Source organism: Aristolochia californica, unplaced genomic scaffold (assembly GCF_029961685.1).
Source record: "Aristolochia californica isolate CCGP_79_NKW_82.1479 unplaced genomic scaffold, dmAriCali1.0.hap1 SCAF_11, whole genome shotgun sequence".
In the NCBI taxonomy this organism is placed as follows: Eukaryota; Viridiplantae; Streptophyta; class Magnoliopsida; order Piperales; family Aristolochiaceae; genus Aristolochia; species Aristolochia californica.
This window is the reverse complement of record NW_027181782.1, coordinates 5,193,041-5,215,814: the sequence shown is the minus strand read 5'-3', so window position 1 is coordinate 5,215,814 and position 22,774 is coordinate 5,193,041. Positions and strand designations below refer to the sequence as shown.

Below are 22,774 nucleotides of genomic sequence, written 5' to 3'. Positions count from 1 at the left end.
GCAAAAGAGGCCATTATAGTACTTGGAGAATTCCCAACATAGCTCCAACATCTTCTCCAGCTGTTGTGGGAAGACGGAGCCCACCGAGTATTCCATTATCTATTTCTGCATATTTTCACACCTTTCCTTCTGGGTGAGATGGGGATAGTCCTTGAGATATTCAGAACGTGGGGGGATGGGGTGGAGGGCGGGTCCTGTTTTGGCTCTTTGGGTTCTAGGGCAGGGTCTTTGCCTTGTTACGGAATTTTTTTCTAGAGTATGTTTTGGTGATAACTGTGGGTGGCTTCCTTTGTTTTGGCCTGCGTATGGAGTAGGTGATGGGGGAGGAATTGTTGTTTCCATGCCGAGCGGAATTACTAGTAGGTGTCGCTGGGAGTTTATCGGAGTTAGGGTCCATTGAGGCCATAGGCATAGGGAAGAGGACGATGGAGTAAGGGTGGTGGTCTATTCGGAGAGGGGGTATGCCATTTTAAAAGAGGTGTGGTCTCAGTAGGAAGATTTGGAGAATCTCGGGAAAGATTTTCATCATTGGATTGTTCTGTATGGCAAAGGGGGGGGGGGGGGGGGGGCAAGGTCAGGGGACAACGGGTTTCCTGATGGGGGGAGAAAGGTAGCGTTTGTTTGAAGGGGTTTGTCAGGGTTGAGAAAACTTGTGCTGATAGGAAGTTCATCTGAGTGGGGTAAGGTATGGTAGCAGGGGGTTGTGTCAGGGAGATCTGAGTAGAGAAATCGAGGGTGGGATGGGGTGTGTCAGTGGGCAGAAAGGATGTTTGGGAGGGAGATGATGATTGACGTGGTGTTTTTGAAGTTGGGACAGGAGCATGGTTATCCAGGTGTAATGGAGGCTGGCCTGCTGACACAAGGTTATACGGCTGTAGAGTTTGATGGGAGATTGGAGTGTGGCGGAGTGATGTTTGGCTGGTGGCATGGAGCTCACAGAGAGGCTGATTTGTCTTGGGGATGGGGTGGTATGTATCGATGGGAAAAGAGGGGACGTGGAGAGGGATGGCGGGTGACATGGGATTTGGGTTTCTAATGAGGAGCGACATGGCGAATGAATGAGAGGGGTAGTCAAAAAGGCTCTTGGCTCCAGGTATGAAAGATCGAGGGTGGGTAGGGTTAGGGGGAGGGGGGGGGGGGGGGGGGGGGGGGATTTCCAGGTGTCATGTTCAGAGGCAAACGTTTGAGAGGTGTATTTGACTCCAAGTACGAGAGATCTGAAGTGGGTTGGGTCAGAGGAGGGTTGGTTCGAGCAAAGGGGATATGATGATTTGTTTTCTACGCCAGGGGTTTGGGTCAGGATGATATTTCGGGAGTTGTGGAGAGGTACAGAGGTGATTTGAGGTGAGATGTTCTTGGCGTTGGTAATCGGCGATGAGGTGATGGAGTGGTGCTGTAGGTTTCATGGCATTCGAAATTTGAAATGTCCTTTGAGATAGTTCCTTGTGCGGAACTCGAGGTGTACTGTAGCTGAGTCTAGCTGGCTATCTCGGGCCTTGACTTAGGGTAAGAATGATCCTGGTTTAACTCGGCACTCAGCAGGTCAAAGTTGCACCGAGTCGGGTGCGACTCCAGAGCTTGCCAGTCGGAGGCCTTGGAGGGTGGGAGACAACACAGTTCATCGAATTCCAGGATGACCCAAGTAGAGAAATCACCGAAAAAAAGCTAAATGACTTGAGTTCCTCTTACCTGGGATTTTGGCTTGATGAAGAAATTTTCCCAAAGCAATTCCATAGGATTTTTGTCGATCCAGATGAGCTCTCTAAAGATTTTTGCCATGCATTCAATCGTGTGTCTGCACTGGAGTTCCTCTAGGATGCCGCGTGCACTGACCCTCTGTTCGACCCAAGAGGCCGGAAGCCCAATATCTGTTATTGGGGATTCAACCTCATTTTCCCCCCTAAATAAAGCCTCTCTATCTTCTAGCGATCGGAAAGCCAAAAGCCAGAGGTTTTCCTGGATGTGAGTGATTTTCACTGGCCCTCAGAGATAAGCTTTTTTTTTTTTTAAATCCAGGCTCCGATCAATTCAACAGACTTGTGTTCATTTAGAACCTTGACGGTTGCAACCGACGATAGCCTCTTCCTACCCTCCCTCAGGACGCTCGGGGAGGACCAGTGAGAGGTGATTCTCATGGGCGAAGAATTTGGTGGGGTGTGTGTGTGGTTGGGGGGGGGGAGGAGGGATCGATATTTGGAATTGCCTCCATCCCAAACCATAGTTTAGGCTTTGCGGGAGGAAAATTCCACCTCCCCAATGAAGAGTGACCGACCGAAACTTCGACCCGTCTTACCCTCCCCAACTTTTTCCAGAATGGAGCTGAATGCTTCCACTGCTTGAAGGGGGATGGATATGAATGAATGCTTCGCTCCGGATTGAGAGGTGATTCACAGATATGGTCCATGTCTGTCTTTCGCTTTTTGGAGGGAGATGGAGCCGATGCCGTTTCAATAGTGTAGCTCTGCTGGGTCATCAACCATAATCCTCCGTCGAGATGTTCGGCTAACGACGGTTTGCCATTCTGGATCATTTGTTGCGTCCTTGAGATTGGTTTTCTTCGTGTCGCTTTCCTCTTGCTGTTGTTGTTGCTTCTGCGTTGTGTCGGATTCCACTTGGGGAGGTGGGGGAGGAGTGGAATCCGACAGTGAAGACTGGGTATGGATATGGAATTTCACCTCCCCAGTGAAGAGTGCCTGACCGAAATTTCGACCCGTCTTGCCCTCCCAAACTTTTTCCAGAATGGAGCCAAATGCTTCCACTGCTTGAAGGGAGATGGATATGAGTGACTGCTTCGCTCCGGATCGAGAGGTGATTCGCAGATATGGTCCATGTCTGTCTTTCGCTTTTTGGAGGGAGATGGAGCCGATGTCGTTTCAATAGTGTAGCTCTGCTGGGTCATCAACCCTAATCCTCCGTCGAGATGTTCGGCTAACGACGGTTTGCCATTCTGGTTCATCTGCTGCGTCCTTGAGATTGGTTTTCTTTGTGTCGCTTTCCTCTTGCTGTTGTTGCTGCTTCTGCGCTGTGTTGGATTCCACCCGCGGAACTCGGGGAGGTGGGGTAAGAGAGTCTCTTGTGGTGGGGGAGGAGTGGCGAGGGGGGGGGGGGGGGGTTCCCCTTCCTCTGTCACTCCATTTTCCTAAATTTGAGTCCTTAACGTCTCCTTCATTGGGTTGCATATTGTTATTTTGTTATTTAAAAAAAAATATTGTTATTTTGTTCTTTTGGGCTGCTGATGTAAGTGCTTTTTCTCGATGTATTTTTCTGTATATCCTTTCATTCTCTTATTATAATTATTATCATTAAAAAAATTAAAAATGACAAACCAACTTATTCTACTTAACTAGAACCTTTGATCAGCAGTAAATAGAAAACTTGTCCTTTGTGCAAAGTCAATTTGGACTTCCTCTCTGTTCTCTTGTATTTGCATATTTGACACAGATGAATCTCATTAATGATCAACGAGAATGAAAAGTGTATGTGTAGTGAAATAATGAAACTGCATGAAAATGCTTCAAAAGAAAGAGCCATTTAAAAATCACTGAAAGAAACAATACCATGAAATTCATGAAGTAGCAACAAGTGGATTATTATTCATGGTTTCTTTATCCTTTTGAATTTTTCTATTCTTTATTTTATTTACCAATGTCGAATTTACATTTTCTGGTGTCATTTAAGAATATATTATCTTTTCTTCTCTATTTATTCTTTAATTTTCTTTTTCTTTTCTTTACAGGCTGGTGCTTCTTTAGAATCACTTGCCAAAGGAGCTGTCCGATTCTCTCGTCGATTTACTATCAGGGAGCTGCAGGACAGGTGGCATTCACTCTTGTATAACGAAACCATTGCTTCTAAAGTTGCTGATCAACTTGTGGTCTTTGAACCTTCTGTCCCCAGCTTCTCAAAACCCAACAAATCTTCAAATGCAAGAGGGAAGGAATGGAATCCAAAAAGAACTGTGGACTCTGTACGTAGTCATTACTATGCCAAAAGAAAGAGAATTTGCAATGAGCCTTGTAACTCTATGGAAATGAGTTTCCTTGTGGGGCCTAGTTCTCATCTTTGTAATGGTAGTGAAGATGGGAATTGCATGATGGGAGCTCCCATTTCCAATCAGTTTGAACTTCCTGACAATGGTTTTGATATTACTGCACGTAGATATCAGTCAGAGGCCATTGAAGATGGTTTCCCAGATGGAATAATGGGTAGGGACTGCTTGTATGGATTTACAGAAGATGTCTCTCCAAATGTTGTCACAGGAAACAGTGGCTCTGTGCATGATTTTGAGGCAGATACTCTACAAAAAGAAATGCCTCAGGTTATTGAAGAAAATCTAGGTGTTTATTCAAATTGCTCTGAGGTTCCAGAAATGGGCCCACCTGAAACTGTGGCAGTGAATGGAAATTTTTTTGAATCCAATGATTTGTCTGTAAAATCTTGTTCTGCTTTTGATCCAAGAAATAGTAACTTTGGGTCTCCTATGTCTGATTGTGGCGGCTCTTTTCATCAGTTGGAGTTTTCATCTCCATTGCCCAGTCTGCCCATTTGGAAAACAATTGAGGAACTTACAGCACCCGTTTTGCCAATAGAACCAAACATTGAAGACAAAGAAAACAGCATCCTCCCTGGCGTGGATGTTAAAGAAATGGTTCCATCACAATTTGATGCAGCCAATCCAGAGTCAAAATTGAAAGATAGTTCGCATGCTATCCCAGACGGGGATTTTATGGATCTTCAAAGTTCTCTTTTGAATTTTGCTAGTGAAGAAGAGTTTTTTGGCATTGATGTTGATGAGAAAGACCTCATTGATCGATCTTGTCTTGATGGTCTGAATTCTATTTTTTTGAGTTCTCCAAGATCTAGCGATCCAAAAGGATCTGTAGGCCTAGACACAGGCCTGGTAATTTCAGAAGGTGAATTTCCAGACCAAGTGGGTGGTGGTATGAACCCCTTACAATCAAGGCTTGGTGATTCTATAAATAGTTCTGACTCAGGGTTTGATGAGGTGACAGCCACTTCACATGATCATTCTTCTCCTAAACTTGGCCAAGAATTCATGATCTGCACCTTGAATACTGAGGATCTTGAAATCCCTTTCAATGATGACATTTTTCCACCTACTGGGATCCAACCTGATTCTCCTGAATCTGCTAACTGTATTCCTAAGGTTGAAGAGCCATCTGATAGAAACAGTGAGGATGGAGTAATCGAGATAGGTGAAGAAAAAGAAATGCACATCAAATCCATCGCTGGCTCCACTATGGAGAGATCTTCAGACATGAACTGCCATGGAATGAGTTCAGAATTCCCTCCAAATGAAGAATTAAATATGGACAAGTCAGCTACCATCATAACCATGACAGAAGATATGAAGACAAGAGAACTGCAGAAATCTGTTGATCTGAAGAACTCTACTGATTCTTTTCTTGATCTCCCTGTTCAGGCTTTGGACCTGACTAAAAGCTATTCTCATGGTAACTGCAAACCAGAAATAAATCTGAAAATGTCCCCATCACAAATTGAATTGGCATCCACAGAAATGAGACATGTGAAACCTGCAACAGAAATGCCTAACTCAGATTTTGAAGAATCAAATCCTGATAGTGATGATGATGTACCCTACTTTTCAGATGTTGAATCCATGGTATATCTCAAGCTTTATGGACCCATGTCAGAGAATCCATTTCTTGTTATCCTTGCCACCTCAGTGAAACTTGGTTCAGTATAAACTTATTGCTGTTTTCTTGCAGATACTGGATATGGACTTGGGGCCAGGTGATGAGGATTCTTTTTTTGCTAGAGAGGGTAATCATATATCAGTTACTCATTTTTTTCTTTCTCTGAATTGGTTTGTCTAGTTTTTGTTGATTTCTTGTATCTTACTCCTTTAGGCATCCATATATTACTTTCTTTGGTTCTTATAACTATTCGTTTTAGAGAATAATGAGAAAATCATTAAAGAGTGGAAATACAAAAAGATTATAACTTATGGGGCTAGCAAACAGAACAAGAAAAACAATTAACAGACTCTGTGATCAAACGAGGGATTTTTTGCTCATCTCTGTGATCAAACTTTTTGAGTAGGATTTACTTTGTCCTATACCTTGCCTCACAAAAAATTCTTCACACAAATTTTTAGCTTTGTATGGTTGTTTGAGCTTTGCAACTGTCAGATAGATGCTCCATTTAAAAAAAAAAAAGCTGTCAGATAGATGCTTGATCAACACCAGAATCCTTGTACCATAACTTCCCCTCAAGCAGGGAGTATATAATAAGTAGTCTCATCTTGAATAAAAAACTTAAGTGAACCAAAATAGGAAGCTTCAGATTGCTCTCAATGTTTAACTTCTTTCTTCTCCCCTTTAGCCACAGCATCTAAAGAAGTTCAATTGGAAATAAGCTATGACAAACTGAAAGATCCATTAGGTTAGAAAACAGATAAGAAAGATGATGTGAATGATTTTCACAACGCTAAATATGGGGTACACAAAATATAGAAGAAAAGGGTAGAAAAGATGGATGACATAGTAAATTTCGAAATCAACAAAGATGCAATATATGATTTCAAATGTAAAATAGTGATACTGATTGCTAAGTAGATATCTCCAAAGAGCAGCCATTATGGCTGGACGAGGGGTCGGTCAAGGAGTAATTTCCTCCCACCAACCATCTGGGGAACGAAGTAACTTCCACTCAACGACCACTCCCTCTGATCCAGCACCTCTAGTAGGACAGCACCCAGGAAGAGGCAAAGAACGAACCAGTCTGGGGAAGCAGCACCGGCAGCAGCAGCAACGAAAAGGTAGACAACCGGAAGAAGAAGAAAAGAAGGAAAAGGAAGTTATTGACTCTGAAGACAGTTCAGGCGAGAGATGGCAAACTGTAATCTCGAAATCCTCACGCCGAAGGATCCTTGTGGAGGATCCGACCCGATACGAATTCCGGAATGGAAAAGCAAAGCTGACTTTTCGAAAGAGAAAGGAGAAGAGTGGGGAGGCCATCCAGATTCATGCACAAGAGGGGAAAAAGAAATCATACATCTCCCTCCCGATCTCCGCAGTCAAGTTTTTCCTAGACATTTTCAGGAAAGCCCAAGTAGGAAACACGGGAAGAAAATACAGCAGATCACTCCTCACCGGCGATCTGGAATTCCAAGTACACAGCCAGTATCATGGAGGACTTCTTCATTGCGTCATCCATCAAAGACGTGGACAAATGATAATGGGTATGATTTTTCTCCCACAGCCCTCCACTTCTGGAATGGGTTGGAAACGATTTGATCAAATTCTTCAGCAGCTAGCCACCCCACCAAAAATCCACTCACAACCCAGCGCTTCACACCAGACAACTCTGTCGCTCCCACCGGCTCCTCCACTAGAGAAAACTCAGGCCTACAAAACCAATTATCCAATACCACCATCAACACCACTCCCCCAATTTTCACCCCAGAAAAACCAATTCTTTATATCCCTGCCAGCCCACATTGAAACTGAGGGCAAGCGCAAAATGTCCCTGGCAGTCCTCTTGGAAGACCCGGAAAATTTTTTCACCAGAAGACAACTCCAAGAATGGCTGCAAAAACGAAATATCACGTTCACAACCATCATCAAAGCTCATGAGAGGAGCTGGATCATCAACTGCCATTCGGAGGAGGACCGTAAGAGACTTCATTCACTAAAGGCAGAGACTATTTCAACGATCCTCCACATGACCAATTGGAGCCCAGAACTCACAACCCCCATCTCGGGGCAATGGGTGATCGTCAAAGGTCTTCCGGTGGAAATCCGATGCCGGCATACTCTGGAATGCCTCACAAAAGAATTCGGAGGTTATTTGGGCCGAAAGCCAGCCAACGCAGCTTCACAGAGAAAAAATTTTCATCCGGCCAAAATCACCGGTAAGTGGTTTACAATTTTTTCATATCTCCTGCGGAAAAACCATGATCTGGGTCTCCATGGAATTCGGAGATCTGGAAACCCTTCCGACAGCCAACTCGGAAGAAACCTCACGAAACACAACCTAGACTCAGCAGATCCGCCAGCTGCTGACTCGGAAGCCGCACTCGGAGTTCAATCGGACATGGGTTCCGAAAAAACAAAAAAAAAATCCGACCACACAAAATCAATCCCCATATCCCGAAACAATCCAATCAACACCAGTTCACAGTAACCCTTTCACTGCCTCCGCCGAAAAAGATCCTATCCACATAAGTGCATCCGCAGACAAAATCTCATCTCTGAAATCGCCCTTGGCAACAGTGCCAATCCCCAATTCCAAAACACCTGCAATACACCACTCCCCAAATCCAAAATCTGACAGGATCCTTCAAACCGATGTGCAGACACATCCGGACAAGGGGATTATTACTTCCCTTTGCTCACATCCATCACTGTCAAACTCTACCCCGCCTCGAAACAAAAACCAAAAAAAAAAACACTTTCCCCCACATACCTATCTCTCCATTTACCAAAACCCATCATCACCCTCTCAACCTCGAGCCCCGCACCATACTCTTACACAAAAAAAAAAACACCTTTTCAACCATCAAATCCACAGCCGTCGACCTCTACAACTTCCAAAGCGCCTCAGCCCACATCACGCCGTCGCCCCGTCATTTCCTTTCTACATCAACCCTTTCCCCAACGCCGCACCTCGATTCCCGAAGCAATACCTCTCGCCTGCCATACATCAACCTCCAACATCCTTCAGTCGACATCACGCCCCGTCCTTCCCTTTCTACATCAACCTTTTCACCTCCGCCGCTCTTCGTTTCCCAAAGCAGTACCCATCTTTCCATCTTTAAATCCCTCCCATCCCCTCCGCCACCCAAATCTTCCTTTTCCCGAAGCCTACCGTACGTCAATCCCTCAGTCCAAATCACGCCACCCTCCCGTCCTTTCACTCTTAAATCCCTCTCCTCCCCTCCGCCGCCTAAATCTTCCTTTTCCCGAAGCCGCACCCCTCACCTGGCATTCCCGTCCCGCAGCTTCTCTAACTCGATAAATCCCCTTTCCCCCCCACTTCCACCCACATTCTCGGCTCCTTATCGAGGATCTCCCTCTGTGATCCCCCCGACCTCAAACCTTCCTCATCACCCATCCCATCCATCCCAGCACCCCACTCCTCTCGCCGTCCCATCAAACCCTCCCCCTCTGACTCAAATCTCCCCTTATACGGCCACCCCTCTTCTCTAATGAATCCACTTGGGATTTCGAACCCCCCTTTCACTTCCCTTCCCCCTTATATATTCACTCTCCCACTATCCTCTGCCCCACCCCCCTTCGTATTATTTTCCCCCACTCTGACACCATGGAAAACTCAAACCCCAAAACCTTCACCCCTCCCTTCCACACCAATACTGTAAAACAAATTGCCACCACCCCTTTCCGATATACCTACTCCAGGAAAAAAGAAGCAGGGAAAACTAAAGCCAAATTCGGTAACCCCACACCTTCCGAGAAAAACAATGACAAAGATAAAATCAAAGACACTAACCCCCCACCTTCCCCCCTTCCAAATCCCCCTCCTGTCCTTCCAAGGGAATTTCCCCATGATTGGTACGATCTCCCCCCTGCTTTCCCCTCTGGAATCCCTCCAATTTGGTCCGACCTCCCCCCAACTATAACCTCTGAATCTACCCTAGCCAAGGCCTTCACTCCCAATCCGCGCGATGAGCTCCTCCTGTTCCTGCTGGAACAGGAACAAGACTTTCCTCAAGAAGAATTTTCAGTAATGACGGAGCTTGCCAACATATTTTGTGCGGGATACTCTGAAGCTGGCGCCGTGGAGCGAAACATCAACTCCCACCGTTCCCCATGATCGTTCTATCATGGAATGTAAGAGGTCTCGGCTCTCTGGCCAAGCGTGCTCTCGTCAGAGCAACGCTTTTTGATGTTAAACCAAAAATTGCTATACTTCTTGAAACGAAGATGCAGTCTTTTGATTATTCAATTGTGTGTAATATATGCTATGACTCCAACCCAGCGTGGGCGCATGTAGCTGCAATTGGCCATTCTGGGGGCATTATTGTCATCTGGGATCCAATTGCTTTTGATGCTATTTCCGTCCTTCCGGGGCGATACTCAATCGGTATCCAGCTCCGGGATCACAACCTCGGTACTTGTTGGGCTCTAGCTGGCATATATGGGCCTACTCGTTACCGTGACCGAGCATCTTTCTGGGAGGAAATCTTTCAGCTTGTCCAATTGTGGGACCTCCCTTGGCTCATTGGAGGAGACTTCAATGCGACATTACTTTGCTCTGACAAATGTCCTCCTGCTTCCCGAACCTCATCAACCATGAGAGCTTTTTCTGACTTTATCAATAGTGTTGCTCTTTCCGAGGTTCCTCTTTCGGGGAAAAAATTCACCTGGACAAATTGTCAGAACCCCCCCATTTTGTCTAAATTGGACAGATTTTTTTCAAATATAGAATGGAACCTCCTTTTTCCCAACACATATGGCCAAGTCCTAAACAAAATAGGATCTGACCATTGGCCTATCCAACTCAATTCTCGGCCTGTTGCATGGGAAAAATCTCCCTTTCGATTTGAGAATGCCTGGTTTTTAACCACGGCTCTCATCCCTTCTTTGAAATCTTGGTGGCTCGAATTGGAAAATCATCCGAACCCGGGCTGGGCCCTCCCTCGGAAACTGAAAGCCCTCAAGGCAAAGATCAGAATGTGGGATAAAAATCACCGTGTTTCTGCTGCTTCCCAGAAAGATTCGATTCGACGCCGCATTTCTGAGCTGGATCTACTGGAGGAACAAAGGTTAATCTCTCCTACTGAATTTTTGATTAGAAATAAATTAAATGCTGAATACCGTACATTTCTTCATTCTGATTCTGTCCGTTGGAAACAACGTTCAAGATTTCGTTGGATGGCTGAGGGTGATGGAAACACAAAGTTTTTTCATTCCACCTCCTCGGCCAGGAGGAGGACTAACCGTATCACTGCTCTCTGTAACGGAGACCAAGTGGTAACGGATAGTGCCTCCATTTCTAACCTTTTGGTGAAGTATTTCTCAGAGCTATATTCAGAAGTCTGTTTCAGAAGACCAAAAATCCATCAGCTCGATTTCGAGCGCATCTCAATTGAAGACGCAGTTGATCTTGAAAAACCATTCTCCTCAGAAGAAATTGAACGGGCTGTGTTGGGCCTTCCTAAAGATAACGCCCCCGGACCAGATGGTTTTAATGGTGAGTTTTATCACTGTTTTTGGGATCTGTTAAAAAATGATGTATGTGCCTTCGTTCACAATTTTCACCAAGTGGGAATTACTCACTCTGGAATTGACGCATCTTTTATTGCGCTTATTCCTAAAAAAACAAATTCGGAGGAGCCTAAAGATTTTCGGCCTATTAGTCTCATTTCCAGTTCATATAAAATTATTGGTCGTCTGTTGGCTAATCGGCTAAAAGCTGTCCTTTACAAGGTAATTAATCCTTGTCAAAGTGCTTTTATCCGAGACAGAAACATCCTGGACTCTTCTCTTACTGCTCATGAACTTCTTCATTCGTTCAAAAAATCTTCCCTTCCTAGGTTTGTTCTGAAAATTGATTTTGAGAAAGCCTTTGACCGGGTTGATTGGAAACTGGTGGATTATCTTTTTGACCGTATGGGTTTTGGTACGAGATGGAAATTTTGGATGAGGAGTTGTATTTCCTCCCCTTCATATTCTGTTTTGGTAAATGGGAAACCTCGAGGATACTTCAAATCCTCTAGAGGGATCAGACAAGGAGACCCCCTTTCTCCGTTTATTTTTACTCTCATTGGAGAATACCTTACCTCTATGATCCGGTTTGCTAAACGTTCGGGTTGGCTCAGTCCTATTTTTTCTGATCCAATCCAAGACGTCCCCATTCTTCAGTTTGCAGATGATTCTATTCTTTTTGGAGAAGGGTCCATGAGACAAATAAAACGCATGAAAGCAATCTTGAACATCTTTGAAATGACGTCTGGTCAAAAGATAAGCTGGGAGAAAACCACAATTTTTGGTTTTAATATTGATGCATCTATTCTCAACTCAATGGCGAACTATCTGGGTTGTAAGGTAGCATCAGTTCCGAGTACATATCTGGGCTTACCTTTGACTCCTTTCCTGCCTTCGAAAAATTCCTGGTTTCCGGTTGTTGAGAGGCTTGAGAAGCTTCTGGCTTCTTGGAAAGGGAAATTTTTATCCAAAGCTGGTAAACTGGTTCTAATTAAATCATGCCTTCATGGAATACCTTCCTATTTCTTATCTTTGTGCAATTGTCCAGCTTCTATTCGGGATAGAATTGAATTTTTGAAAAGAAGATTTTTATGGGATGGGCCAAATGGGGAAAAAAAGTTTAATCTTGTAAAATGGGTTGATGTTTGCAAACCAATTGTAATGGGGGGCCTCGGGATTCGTGACGTTGCTACCACCAACAAGTCTCTGCTATTAAAGTGGGTTTGGAAGTTCAACATGCAACCCAATCTACTGTGGCGCCGAATGGTTGCAAGTAAATCCGGAAAAGAGAGAGGTTGGTGGACGGATGGGGGAAGATTTTACAAGTTATCCCCTGTTTGGAAGAAAATTGCCAAACTCTTACCTTCCTTCAAAGCTGCTGTCAAATGTTATATTGGAAGTGGTGAAAATACTCTTTTCTGGTCCGATTGGTGGATCGGGACTAGTTGCTTAGAGGAAAGTTATCCTCTTTTATTCCAGCTGTCAAGATCTCGTAGTTCAATGATTTCTGACCATTGGCAGTCTTCGGGTGGTTGGAATCTTCATCTCAGACGGGCATTAAATGACTCTGAAGCTGTTGAAGCAACTGGCCTGATCAATCTACTTTCTGGTGTGGCCTTAAAAAATTCCTCCGATATTCTCATTTGGACGCCCAACAAACAAGGTATGTTCTCTACAGCCTCAACGTACCATCATTTGATTTCCTACCCTCCTCTTCACGCAGAACATCCTGTTGCTTTTGCTTGGTCGCTCCCGATTCCTCCTCGCATCAAATTTTTCATCTGGACGGTTTGTCGTAAAATTTTTTTAACTTCTGACGCTTTGCAAAGACGAGGCATTAATATTTCCAATCCAGAATGCCCATTTTGCAACACATCTCCTGAAACAGCAGATCACACGCTTCTGCATTGCGAATATGCTCATAAGATTTGGACCGAATTAATGGACAAGATCGGTTTATTATATTGCCCTTCGCAAGATTTGCTAAACACTATTTTAACATTGGTAAGCTCCCGTCTTCCGAAGTTAGGGAAAATCTTAATATCTTGTTGTGTTGGACACATTGTGTGGAATTTATGGAAAGAGAGAAACAATCGCAAATTCAATTAGAAAGCTATTCCTCGGAAAATTCTTTGCGATCAGATAGTCGGTCAAGTTAGCTCTTGGGTACTCCTTCGCAAAGAATTTTGTGATCTAAGAGCAACAAATATGAGGGAAAATTGGAGAAATGTTCCGAAAATGTCTCTTATTTCGAAGGTTCCTATTATGATAAAATGGACTAGACCTCCTCCTGGACACTTTAAATTAAATTTTGATGGAAGTGCTTCGGTTGTCCGGGCCCAGCCGGATTTGGTGGAGTGATTCACGATGATCAAGCGAATCTTCTCTTCACTTATGCGGGTCCAATTGGAATATCAGACTCTACTTGTGCGGAATTACATGGCTTGCTCAACGGGCTGAAGCTCTTCAAACAAAAAAAGGACGGTGCTCTCTTGATTGAAGGGGATTCTCAAGTTATTATAAACTGGTGCTCCAAGCCTTCAAAACCTCCTTGGCGTCATTGGAAGATTTATGATGGAATTTGTAATTTAACTTCTGATTTATTATGTACTTGGAAACATGTTCCAAGATCTGCTAATCATTTAGCCGATGTTCAAGCTAAAAAAGGGGTTAACCTCCAACATCTTGTTGTGGAGGAAATATCTTTTTAGTTTTTTAGTTTGTATTTTTCTCTTTTGAATACATTTACAACTCTTCTCAAAAAATAAAGTAGATATCTCCAACCCTTCGCCCCCACTCTCCTCCTCTCTCTACTTGTATATATTGCTCTTTATTTATTTATGAAATTTTCATATGTTAAAAAATACTAAGTACAGAAGACCTAGATCGAGAAACAAGGGAACAGTTGTATCCACATCCCATTAAGCACAAAAGAATCACTCAATAGACCCAACAATAACGAGACCAACCTAAGGAATTCATCTGAGAGATTGATATGATAGAATCCCAAAGCAAAAGGAAACATTTTCCCAAAATAAAGTTTGAACTGGGCAAAGTAACGAAAGAGGTCAGAACAGGAAGGGAAGAAGTTATAATTGAGAGACAACAAATAGATGAATTTCATTGAAAAACTCAAGAGTTTGATCTTGATACGAAGAGTCCATTTTTTGAATAGAATGAGAGAATGGTAGTAATTTGTGGGACTTCTTAATTTGACTCCAGTTAATGACAAAACACATTTGCACAACTTTGAAAATTTTCTACAATTTTTATTGAATATTTTGGGATTTTTTGAAACTTTTCTCAGGCTTCTGACAATTTTTTGTTTTAAAAAAAGTTTAGAGATTTTCAGGATTTTTCATTCTGCGTTTTCTAGGGTTCTTGGGATTCTCTGGAAATTTTCGGGGACTGTTGAGATATTTCCTAGATCTTTTCTAACTTTTTAGAGTATTTTTGGAAAATTCAAAAGAATCTTGGGATTTTCTAAGAATTTTCTTGAAATTGATAGAGATTTCTGAAATTTTTATGAATTACTAGGAAAGCAATTTCTGGAAAACAGATGCAGAGAGTAAATTTTGGGACAATAGAATCTGGAACATAAAATTAGAAGTCCCTGATCTTATAAGAATGAAAAACGGAACTTGTATTCACGAATATTTATAAAAGAACTCTTTTTTAAATTATAAAAGACCCTTTTCTATGAAGATTTATAATAAATTCCTTTCTCAAAATTCCAAAAATCAACTTTGTTATGAGAATAACCTGAGAAATAATTTTGTCCATTTTCTCAGAAGCAGGAAGCATGGATAAAAAAGTTGTACTTCCGGTAAACTAATAAGTTTCCTATCTAAGGGGCAATCAAAACAGAAAAAAAGGTGAATCTGAGGCCTAACTTCAGATTTATCTTTATAAAGATATGTGGGTCATGGATGATCAGAAACTGGGATTTGATTGTAGGAAGAATCTCAAACTCCTGGAGTTTTAATAAAAAAAGAGTTTTGGTCTGTTTGGATGCTATTTTGTTATCCATGGATAAGAAGAAGAGCAAGGAAATCTCAGTACTTGCCTGGATGCCAGAAGAAATGAATGAGAACCAGGAAAACTCAGTATTTCTCCAATAATAACATTCAATTTTTGTTTGGTCAATTCTTACCCCATTATTTCTCCAATAATAACATTCAATTTTTGATTGGTCAATTCTTACCCCGTTATTTCTCCAATAATTGCCTCCGTTGTTGCCTCTTCCATGCCCTCTTGGAAAAGTTGGGTCTAGTCTTGCCCCAACCACCATTTTTGAAAATTTAATTGTCACACTCCATGGGGGTATTGGTGGGGATACAATTCACCATGTTGTCTCCTTTATCTTCTTCTTCTTTTCTTTCTTTATCTTAAACCTGCTCTAATATTAGATTTGGAAATCAGAGTGCACTGTAGGAAATTTTGAGAGTGAAAGAGAAGGGTGGTGGAGCACAATCCAGTCTAACTTCTTGTTATCTTCTATTTATAAATGAAAATTACATTGCATCTTAGTTAGAATCATAGTTTCCAATAAACCTTGATTTCTGTTTTGTTGTCTCTCTGTTAATACATACATCATTTTCAAAAAAATAAAATAAAAAAGGTTAGAATCATAGTAGTAGAATCATTGTTTCTAATCTACAGAATATACTTCAACAGTTCTCTTTACAAGAACATTTGCATTACCTGCTTATTGTTAGAAAGACATTGTTAGGAGGTTCTTCAGGAAAACTAATTATTGTGAAAGGAATCTCATCTGCATTGTCAATAGTTTCCTATGCAGCAAGAGCTAATTTTCTTAGAAGTTGCATGTTGGAAAAGCATTTTACCTTCATAAATCATTTTTTTTTATGACTTTAATCTTGGTTCATTTAATTTTTTCAGTCTCTAGGTATCAATATGAGGACACCAAAAAGACAATCATAAGATTGGAGCAAGCTGCTAGATCATGCATACAGAGAGCTATGGCATCACATGGGGCTCTGGCAGTTTTTTATGGACGCCATTTGAAGTATTATATTAAGAAACCTGAGGTGCATTTGGATTGCTAATTATATCTCTATTTAGTGATACTAAGTGTTAGTCCTGTCTCTTTGCGCTTTTCAAATATTGGTGGCATTGTGTTTGAGCAAAGGTAACAACCTTAAGGCTCTGGCTCTATTTTACTCTATTGGGTGATGATTGCTACACTTAACTCAGTCAAGAATGGCTGGCAATCAACAGGCAATTTGTCTGGCACATATAGGCAATAACGTAGTCAAAGATTGGAAGTTTTCCTGGAAAAGAAATTTTGGCAGTTTTCATAAGGCAAACGATAGCACCTACATTTCTCAAGTGCAGGGTTTTAATGAGCATTGTGTTTCTCAATTAGAAAGAAGTATCTCAATTAGAAAGTTGATACAATTTCTCAGGTCTAGGTGGTGGAGGGGTTAGTTGTATGTTATACACCAAATTGCGTCTATGGCTGTACTGAAGCTGTTCTCTAGGCTCTCCTGGAAGGTCTAAGGCTTGGTGTTGGCACTGTAGCCGATTTCATTTAGGGGGAGGGTGACCCATTGAGACATCCTTGGCCATGGTCTTTTTTTTTCCAATTATATTGGTGCTGTTGATGACATTAGAAGCACAAGCAGTGTCAGTTTATTTCATACTCTTGTGGGGTGCAAACTATGTAACAGATTTGCTGGCTTGGGTTGAAATTTCATGACAGCATCTTTTTGTGGTTATATATTATTTATGTTTCTGTTTTCTAGTATTTGCATTTGATGTGTCTGGACTGTTTTGAGAAGTCATTCTTTGCTCTTCTGTACTTTGTCACAAATATTTAATAGTTATTTTCTCATTTTTTATTTAATTCTCATGGTCTTCAAAGAGGCTTTGGGTACTACAGACTGTGAGAAACTGTTTGAGGTCGTTTGAGATTACAGATTCTAGTAATAAACAATTTCAGCTGTTTTTTGATACTTGTAATTTAATTTCTCAATTAAACTGTAACTGGAAATACATTCCTAGATCTGCTAATCATTTAGCGGACACTCAGGCTAAATTAGGTGTTTCACTCCAACACCTTGTTGTGGAGGAAGACCCTTTTTAGCCAGGTATTGTACTCTTCACTCTTCTTAATAGCATTTGCACTTTTTACTAAAAAAAAAAAAAAAAAAAAAAAAAAAACTATTTCAGCTGCTCTTCCTCTTTGTAGCTCAATTGATTGGACTCTCTTACCCAAATGGAAAAGCTTAGCTGCCAGTCTGGTAATCAAACCTTTCAGGCTCCTCATTGTGGCTTAACTAATTGGACTCTCTTATCCCAATGGAAAGCATTGCCCGTCCCAACATAGTCACGACAAAGTTTTGTGGTTGGTGATGAGCTGCATAGAATTGTATAGTTTTTGTGAGGGATTGTATGCAACTCTTTTATCTCTTGTAAGTTAGATCTCAGTGCTGTTATTAAGAATGAACCCTTTCTTTGAGACATCAACCTGTGGATATTCTTCTGGTTCAGTATTATACACCATCTGGATTCTGATGTTGTATAGGTTCTGCTGTGTTGAATTTATGAAAAAGGGAAAAACTTCACTAACTTGTTGTAATCTGAGTACATAAACTCCTATTTATAATAGAGGAAAATAGTAGTGTCCCAATTACAATTAAATTATCTTATCCCAATTACACCCAAAGTTTAACACTTAAAGATAAATCCTAGCATAATTAGACAACTAAACATAAGTAAGCATTGAAGGCATTGCCGATTCTAATACTGCTGAAGTTAGTGCTCTGCTGTTCGGCCTTCAAATCTCCAGGGATTGTCTCCATGGCAAGTTAATCATTGAAGATGACTCGAAGACTATTATTAGTTGGTGTCCCAAAGACAGCTTCCCCTCTTGGCGCCATTGGCCCATCATTGATAATATTGCCGACATTGTATCTTCTACTCATTGTAATTGGAATCTCATTCCTAGATCAACCAACTCTTTGGTTGATAAATTGGCAAAATTCGGAACTTCCCAACAATCTCTCATTGTTTGGGAAGGCTTCCCTCCTTTGTAAATTGCTCTTTTGAGCTTTTGTCTTAATAAAAATCAGCATCATTTTTTTTAAAAAAAAAGTAAAAGACTAACATAACTAAAACACCTTTTAATTGAAACTCTTTTGTGAGACCTCCTTCCATAATAATTTTTGCTCTGTAAAACTTCTTATTGTGAGAGTCATGTAAGACTGTTTCATATCTGCTCTTCGACACTCCACCTCAAGGTGGAGTTTATAACTTCAACTTACAATGAAAAGAATTCTTGATCTTCAATTTTCTTTTCTGAAAAAAATTCTTCATAGATGCAAAAACTTCATCTTTTGTGCTCCCCCTTTCTTGAATATTTTGGTCACTCCAAGGAAAAAAGACTCCAAGAAAGATTACTTCAAGATTTTGGCTACCGAGCATGAAAGGTCCATAGCAATCTTGTACGGTCCCAGGTATACCTCAGAGAGGGGGCGGGGACCGCACCACTCGTTGGTCCAGAATAAAAGAGTCATCCCGGTTCCTCGGTAGAAGGAGGTCGTGGCCTTGAAGGCCGGAAGCAACTTATAAATGAATTTCCAAATCAGGGATAGACGGCGAGGAGCGCCTCCCTCTCTTCACCAGTGCCCTGAAATCTGAAAATAGTGGCACACCATATTTCTCCACAAATTTCTATAGTTGGCATTGAAGATCCAAATCCACTTAAGCAGGAGGGTATTATTCATATCCTTTGTAGTTCAAATGCCCAACCCACCTCTATTTTAAGGCATACAAATTTCCTTCCAACTGACCAAATGATATTTGAATGTGTCTTCTGATCCTCTCCATAGGAAGCGACGACGAATAACATCTATCTTTGAGCACACAATGGCTGGACACTTAATAAAAAATAGGAGTTAATTTGGCAGGCTAGCCAAGCAAGACTTTAGCAGAGTAAGTCTATCCACTGTGGATAGGATCTTGCCCCGCCAAGTTGCAAGGTGCTTCTCAAATTTCTCAATAAGGGGGGACCAAAGCCCAGCCGTGGGGAGAGAATCAAAGAGAGGGAGACCCAAATATGTAGCAGGCGTACTCTCCAGAAAGCATCCAAGGAAATCAGCCATACCTTTGAGCTCAACTCCATCTATATAATATCCCAGTAGAGTGGTTTTCCTCCAATTAATATTTTGACCCGAAGCCAACTCGAATAGACCAAGAACAATTCTCAACTTCTTGATCTGATCCATGGTGCCCATGCCGAAGCAAATAGTGTCATCCGCAAAATGAAGAATCGGTATGTCAAAAGCCGCAATATCTGCTGTGGGTAGAAGCCACCCCAAACCTTTGGCTGAATAAATCAGAGGGGACAGGGGGTCCCCCTGACGAATGCCCTGAGTGCTTTTAAAAAAATACACACTGCACCATTCAGAAGCACCAAGTAGCTGGCCGAGGAGATGCAACTTTGAATCTAGAATATCTGCTTAAATGCCAAAATCCATTTTTTCCAAAAGAATATCAAGAAGCTTCCAATCAACTCTGTTGAATGCCTTCTCAAAATCTAGCTTGAGAACAAATCTGGGGAGCTTCAAGGTCTTGAAGTTATGCTGAAGCTCATTGCTTGAAAACAACAGTGACTATGAAACTCTGATAATTGCATAACTTACAAGTTTCTGTTTCCAAATTGATCACTCCATAAGAGGAAAGTTTCTAATCAAATACTCAACGAATTCCTATCTGTAATACTTTTCAGATTCTACAAAATCAAAATAGAAATTTTCCAATGATAGACTTCCCTGAATTAGTAGCACTTTCCTAAATTAAATTTTCCAAAGATAAGAGATTTTTGGGATCAAAGAGGCTTCAAAAAAGAAGATAGTGTTAAAGTCAGACCAAAACTCTTTGATTAGAATTTGGCTAAAAAAATCGGAGTTTAGGAGAAAAAGAAACTCAATCCACATCAATGCCTGGAGAGAGAATAGGAGAGAAAATAGGAAAAAAAGAGAGATTTTTGACAGAATTGACCTTTGGTACTTATGATATCAATATCTCCAAAATTATAGCTCAGAATCACAAACGGTTTGTTGCTCAAGAAACTAGACTCGAAGAGCTTTAATTTGATACCTAAACTGACACAAAAAGATTCGTTCTTGAATCTTTTATGACCTCTTTACCCTTGCCGATTCCAATGTGAATATTTCCTTAAAAATATAAATCTGTTTGATATGAAAATTCCCCCTTCTGAAACTAGACTTCAATACTTTTCATCTAAGTATAACTTCTCTTTATAAAATATACTTATTTTTAGATAATGAATTTGATAGATTTTGGACTCTGAAATTTGGTCAAACTGAATACTCTTTCTTCATTGGCCAACATGACCATTGACTCTTCCGAGATCGATATCTCCCTCTAGATAACCAAGATTGAGAATTGGTTGAATAAGTAAGAAAATAGACTTACATATCTTTCTTTTGATATATAATTCTCCATATAAAGTCTCATTCTTGATGACATGAAGCGCCTCGAAAATTGAAGCTTTCTGCTTTTGCTCGAACTTCTCTTGCAATCTGACCATTGTTGCTTTAAATATAGATTTATCTTTCTAGAAAACACCGATTGCTAAAATTCTTGTTGCATTGAAAAATAGACTCGAAGATCTAAACCACTAGAGATGATAAATCAGAGAAGGATCACATTTCAATCTCTTGTTGTAGGGGGAGATCTCCCTTGATGTATTTTCTTGCTCTCTTTTGAAATAAAATCATCACCGATCCAAGAAAAGAAAAGAAAGTGATCACATTATCTCTGTGGGTTGACCAAGTCAACTCATAGAACTTGCTCTGATTCCATGTTGAATTTATGGAAAAGAGAAGAATTTCACTAATTTGTTGTAATATAGGAAGGTAGTAATGTCCAATTACAATTAAACTACCCTTGTCTCAATTACACCCAAAGTGTAACACTTAAAGACAAGTCCTAATATAATTAAACAACTGAACATAAATAGAAGACTAACATAACTAAAACACTTTTTAACTGAAACTCTTCTATGAGACCTCCTTCCATAATAATTTTGGCTTTATAAGACTTCTTATTGTGAGAGTCATGTAAGACAATATGTTCCCGTCTCTGATTTGGCGAAATATAGTGGCCGATAAAGCAAACAAATTCTCCGGATGATGGACTGAAGGAGGAAGGTATAACAGGCTATCTCCTGTTTGGAAAAAAATAGCCGCCTTGCTTCCTGTTTTCCAAAAATCTGTCAAGTGCTATATTGGATCTGGTAGTGGACAAAATTCTGGACGGATTGGTGGATTGGCCAGGCTAACCTAAACTCTAGCTTTTGTCAAATCTTCTCTCTCGCAAGGAACAATGAGGATTATATTTCAGTGGTCGGGTAGAACTCTTGTAACTGGAACCTAAATCTCCGTAGGGCTTTAACAGAAACAAAAACTCTTGAAGTTTTTTTTTTTTGAAAAGGTGTGAATATATTACTGAGAGAGAAATACAAACCATACTAAACAGGACCTTCCTCCACAACAAGCTGTTGGAGAAAAACACCTGTTTTAGCCTGACTATCCGCCAAGTGATTTGCGGATCTAGGAATATAATTCCACTTGCATTGTATTTGGGAAATTAAAGTACATATATCATCAAAAAGATCCCAATGCCGCCATGGGGGTTTGCATGTCTTCTTACACCAACTGATAACAACTTGTGAATTATTTGATGAAATTTGTAATTTAACTTCTGTTTTATTATGCACTTGGAAACATGTTCCAAGATCCGCTAATCATTTAGCCGATGTTCAAGCGAAAAAAGGCGTTACCCTCCAACATCTTGTTGTGGAGGAAATGTCTTTTTAGTCTCTAGGTTTGTATTTTTTCTTTTTGAATACATCTACAACTATTCTCAAAAAAAAAAAACAACTTGTGAATCACCTTCGACAAATAAAGGTCCTTCCATTCTCTGATGAAACAGCTTCAGGCCATTGAACAACCCAGATAACTCGGCAGTTGTTGAGTCTGATATGCCGAGAGGCCCGCAAAAAGAGAGGAGCAATTTTCCTTTGTCATCATGGATAACCCCCCCATATCCAACTAACCCCCCATTTCCGTTCTTCCCAAAGGCCCCAGATAATGTGATCGACGCTGCAGGAGATTAATAACTTTCCAATTTTAGGGAGATTAACCTTAGTAATCGTGTGGATTGTAGAAACGAGATTTTGGGATGAGCAATAGTGCAAGCCAATTTTGTTGATGAGATTTGTCCATACCGAGTGCGCATAATTACAATGCAGAAGTACATGATCCGCAGTTTCAGTGGAGAAATTCTTGAAGTTGCTGATCTTATTACGAGATTATCTGCAGTTCGTGTCAGAAATGCTCCTGATACTTTGATATGGACTCCTTGTCCCAAAGGTACGTTCTCTACCTCAACTGCATATAAAACTCTTCTCACCCCCTGCTCAATCCGGTCACTTATCTGCAATTGCGTGGACCTTGCATGCCCCTCCAAGAGCAAAATTCTTTATTTGGAGGGCTTGCCAAAATAAA

At 41.1% G+C, this 22,774-nt stretch overlaps 1 protein-coding gene across 1 annotated transcript in view; it reads left to right on the top strand.

Moving 5' to 3' along the window:
- Window positions 1–22,774, top strand: part of LOC137944770 (uncharacterized) — a 47,199-nt gene that overhangs the window by 9,740 nt on the left and 14,685 nt on the right. Inside the window, exons 2-4 of the mRNA XM_068790516.1 lie at window positions 3,737–5,644; window positions 5,751–5,805; window positions 16,116–16,264. Coding sequence (XP_068646617.1) covers window positions 3,737–5,644; window positions 5,751–5,805; window positions 16,116–16,264 — 2,112 coding nt within the window. The remainder of the gene's footprint in view (window positions 1–3,736; window positions 5,645–5,750; window positions 5,806–16,115; window positions 16,265–22,774) is intronic.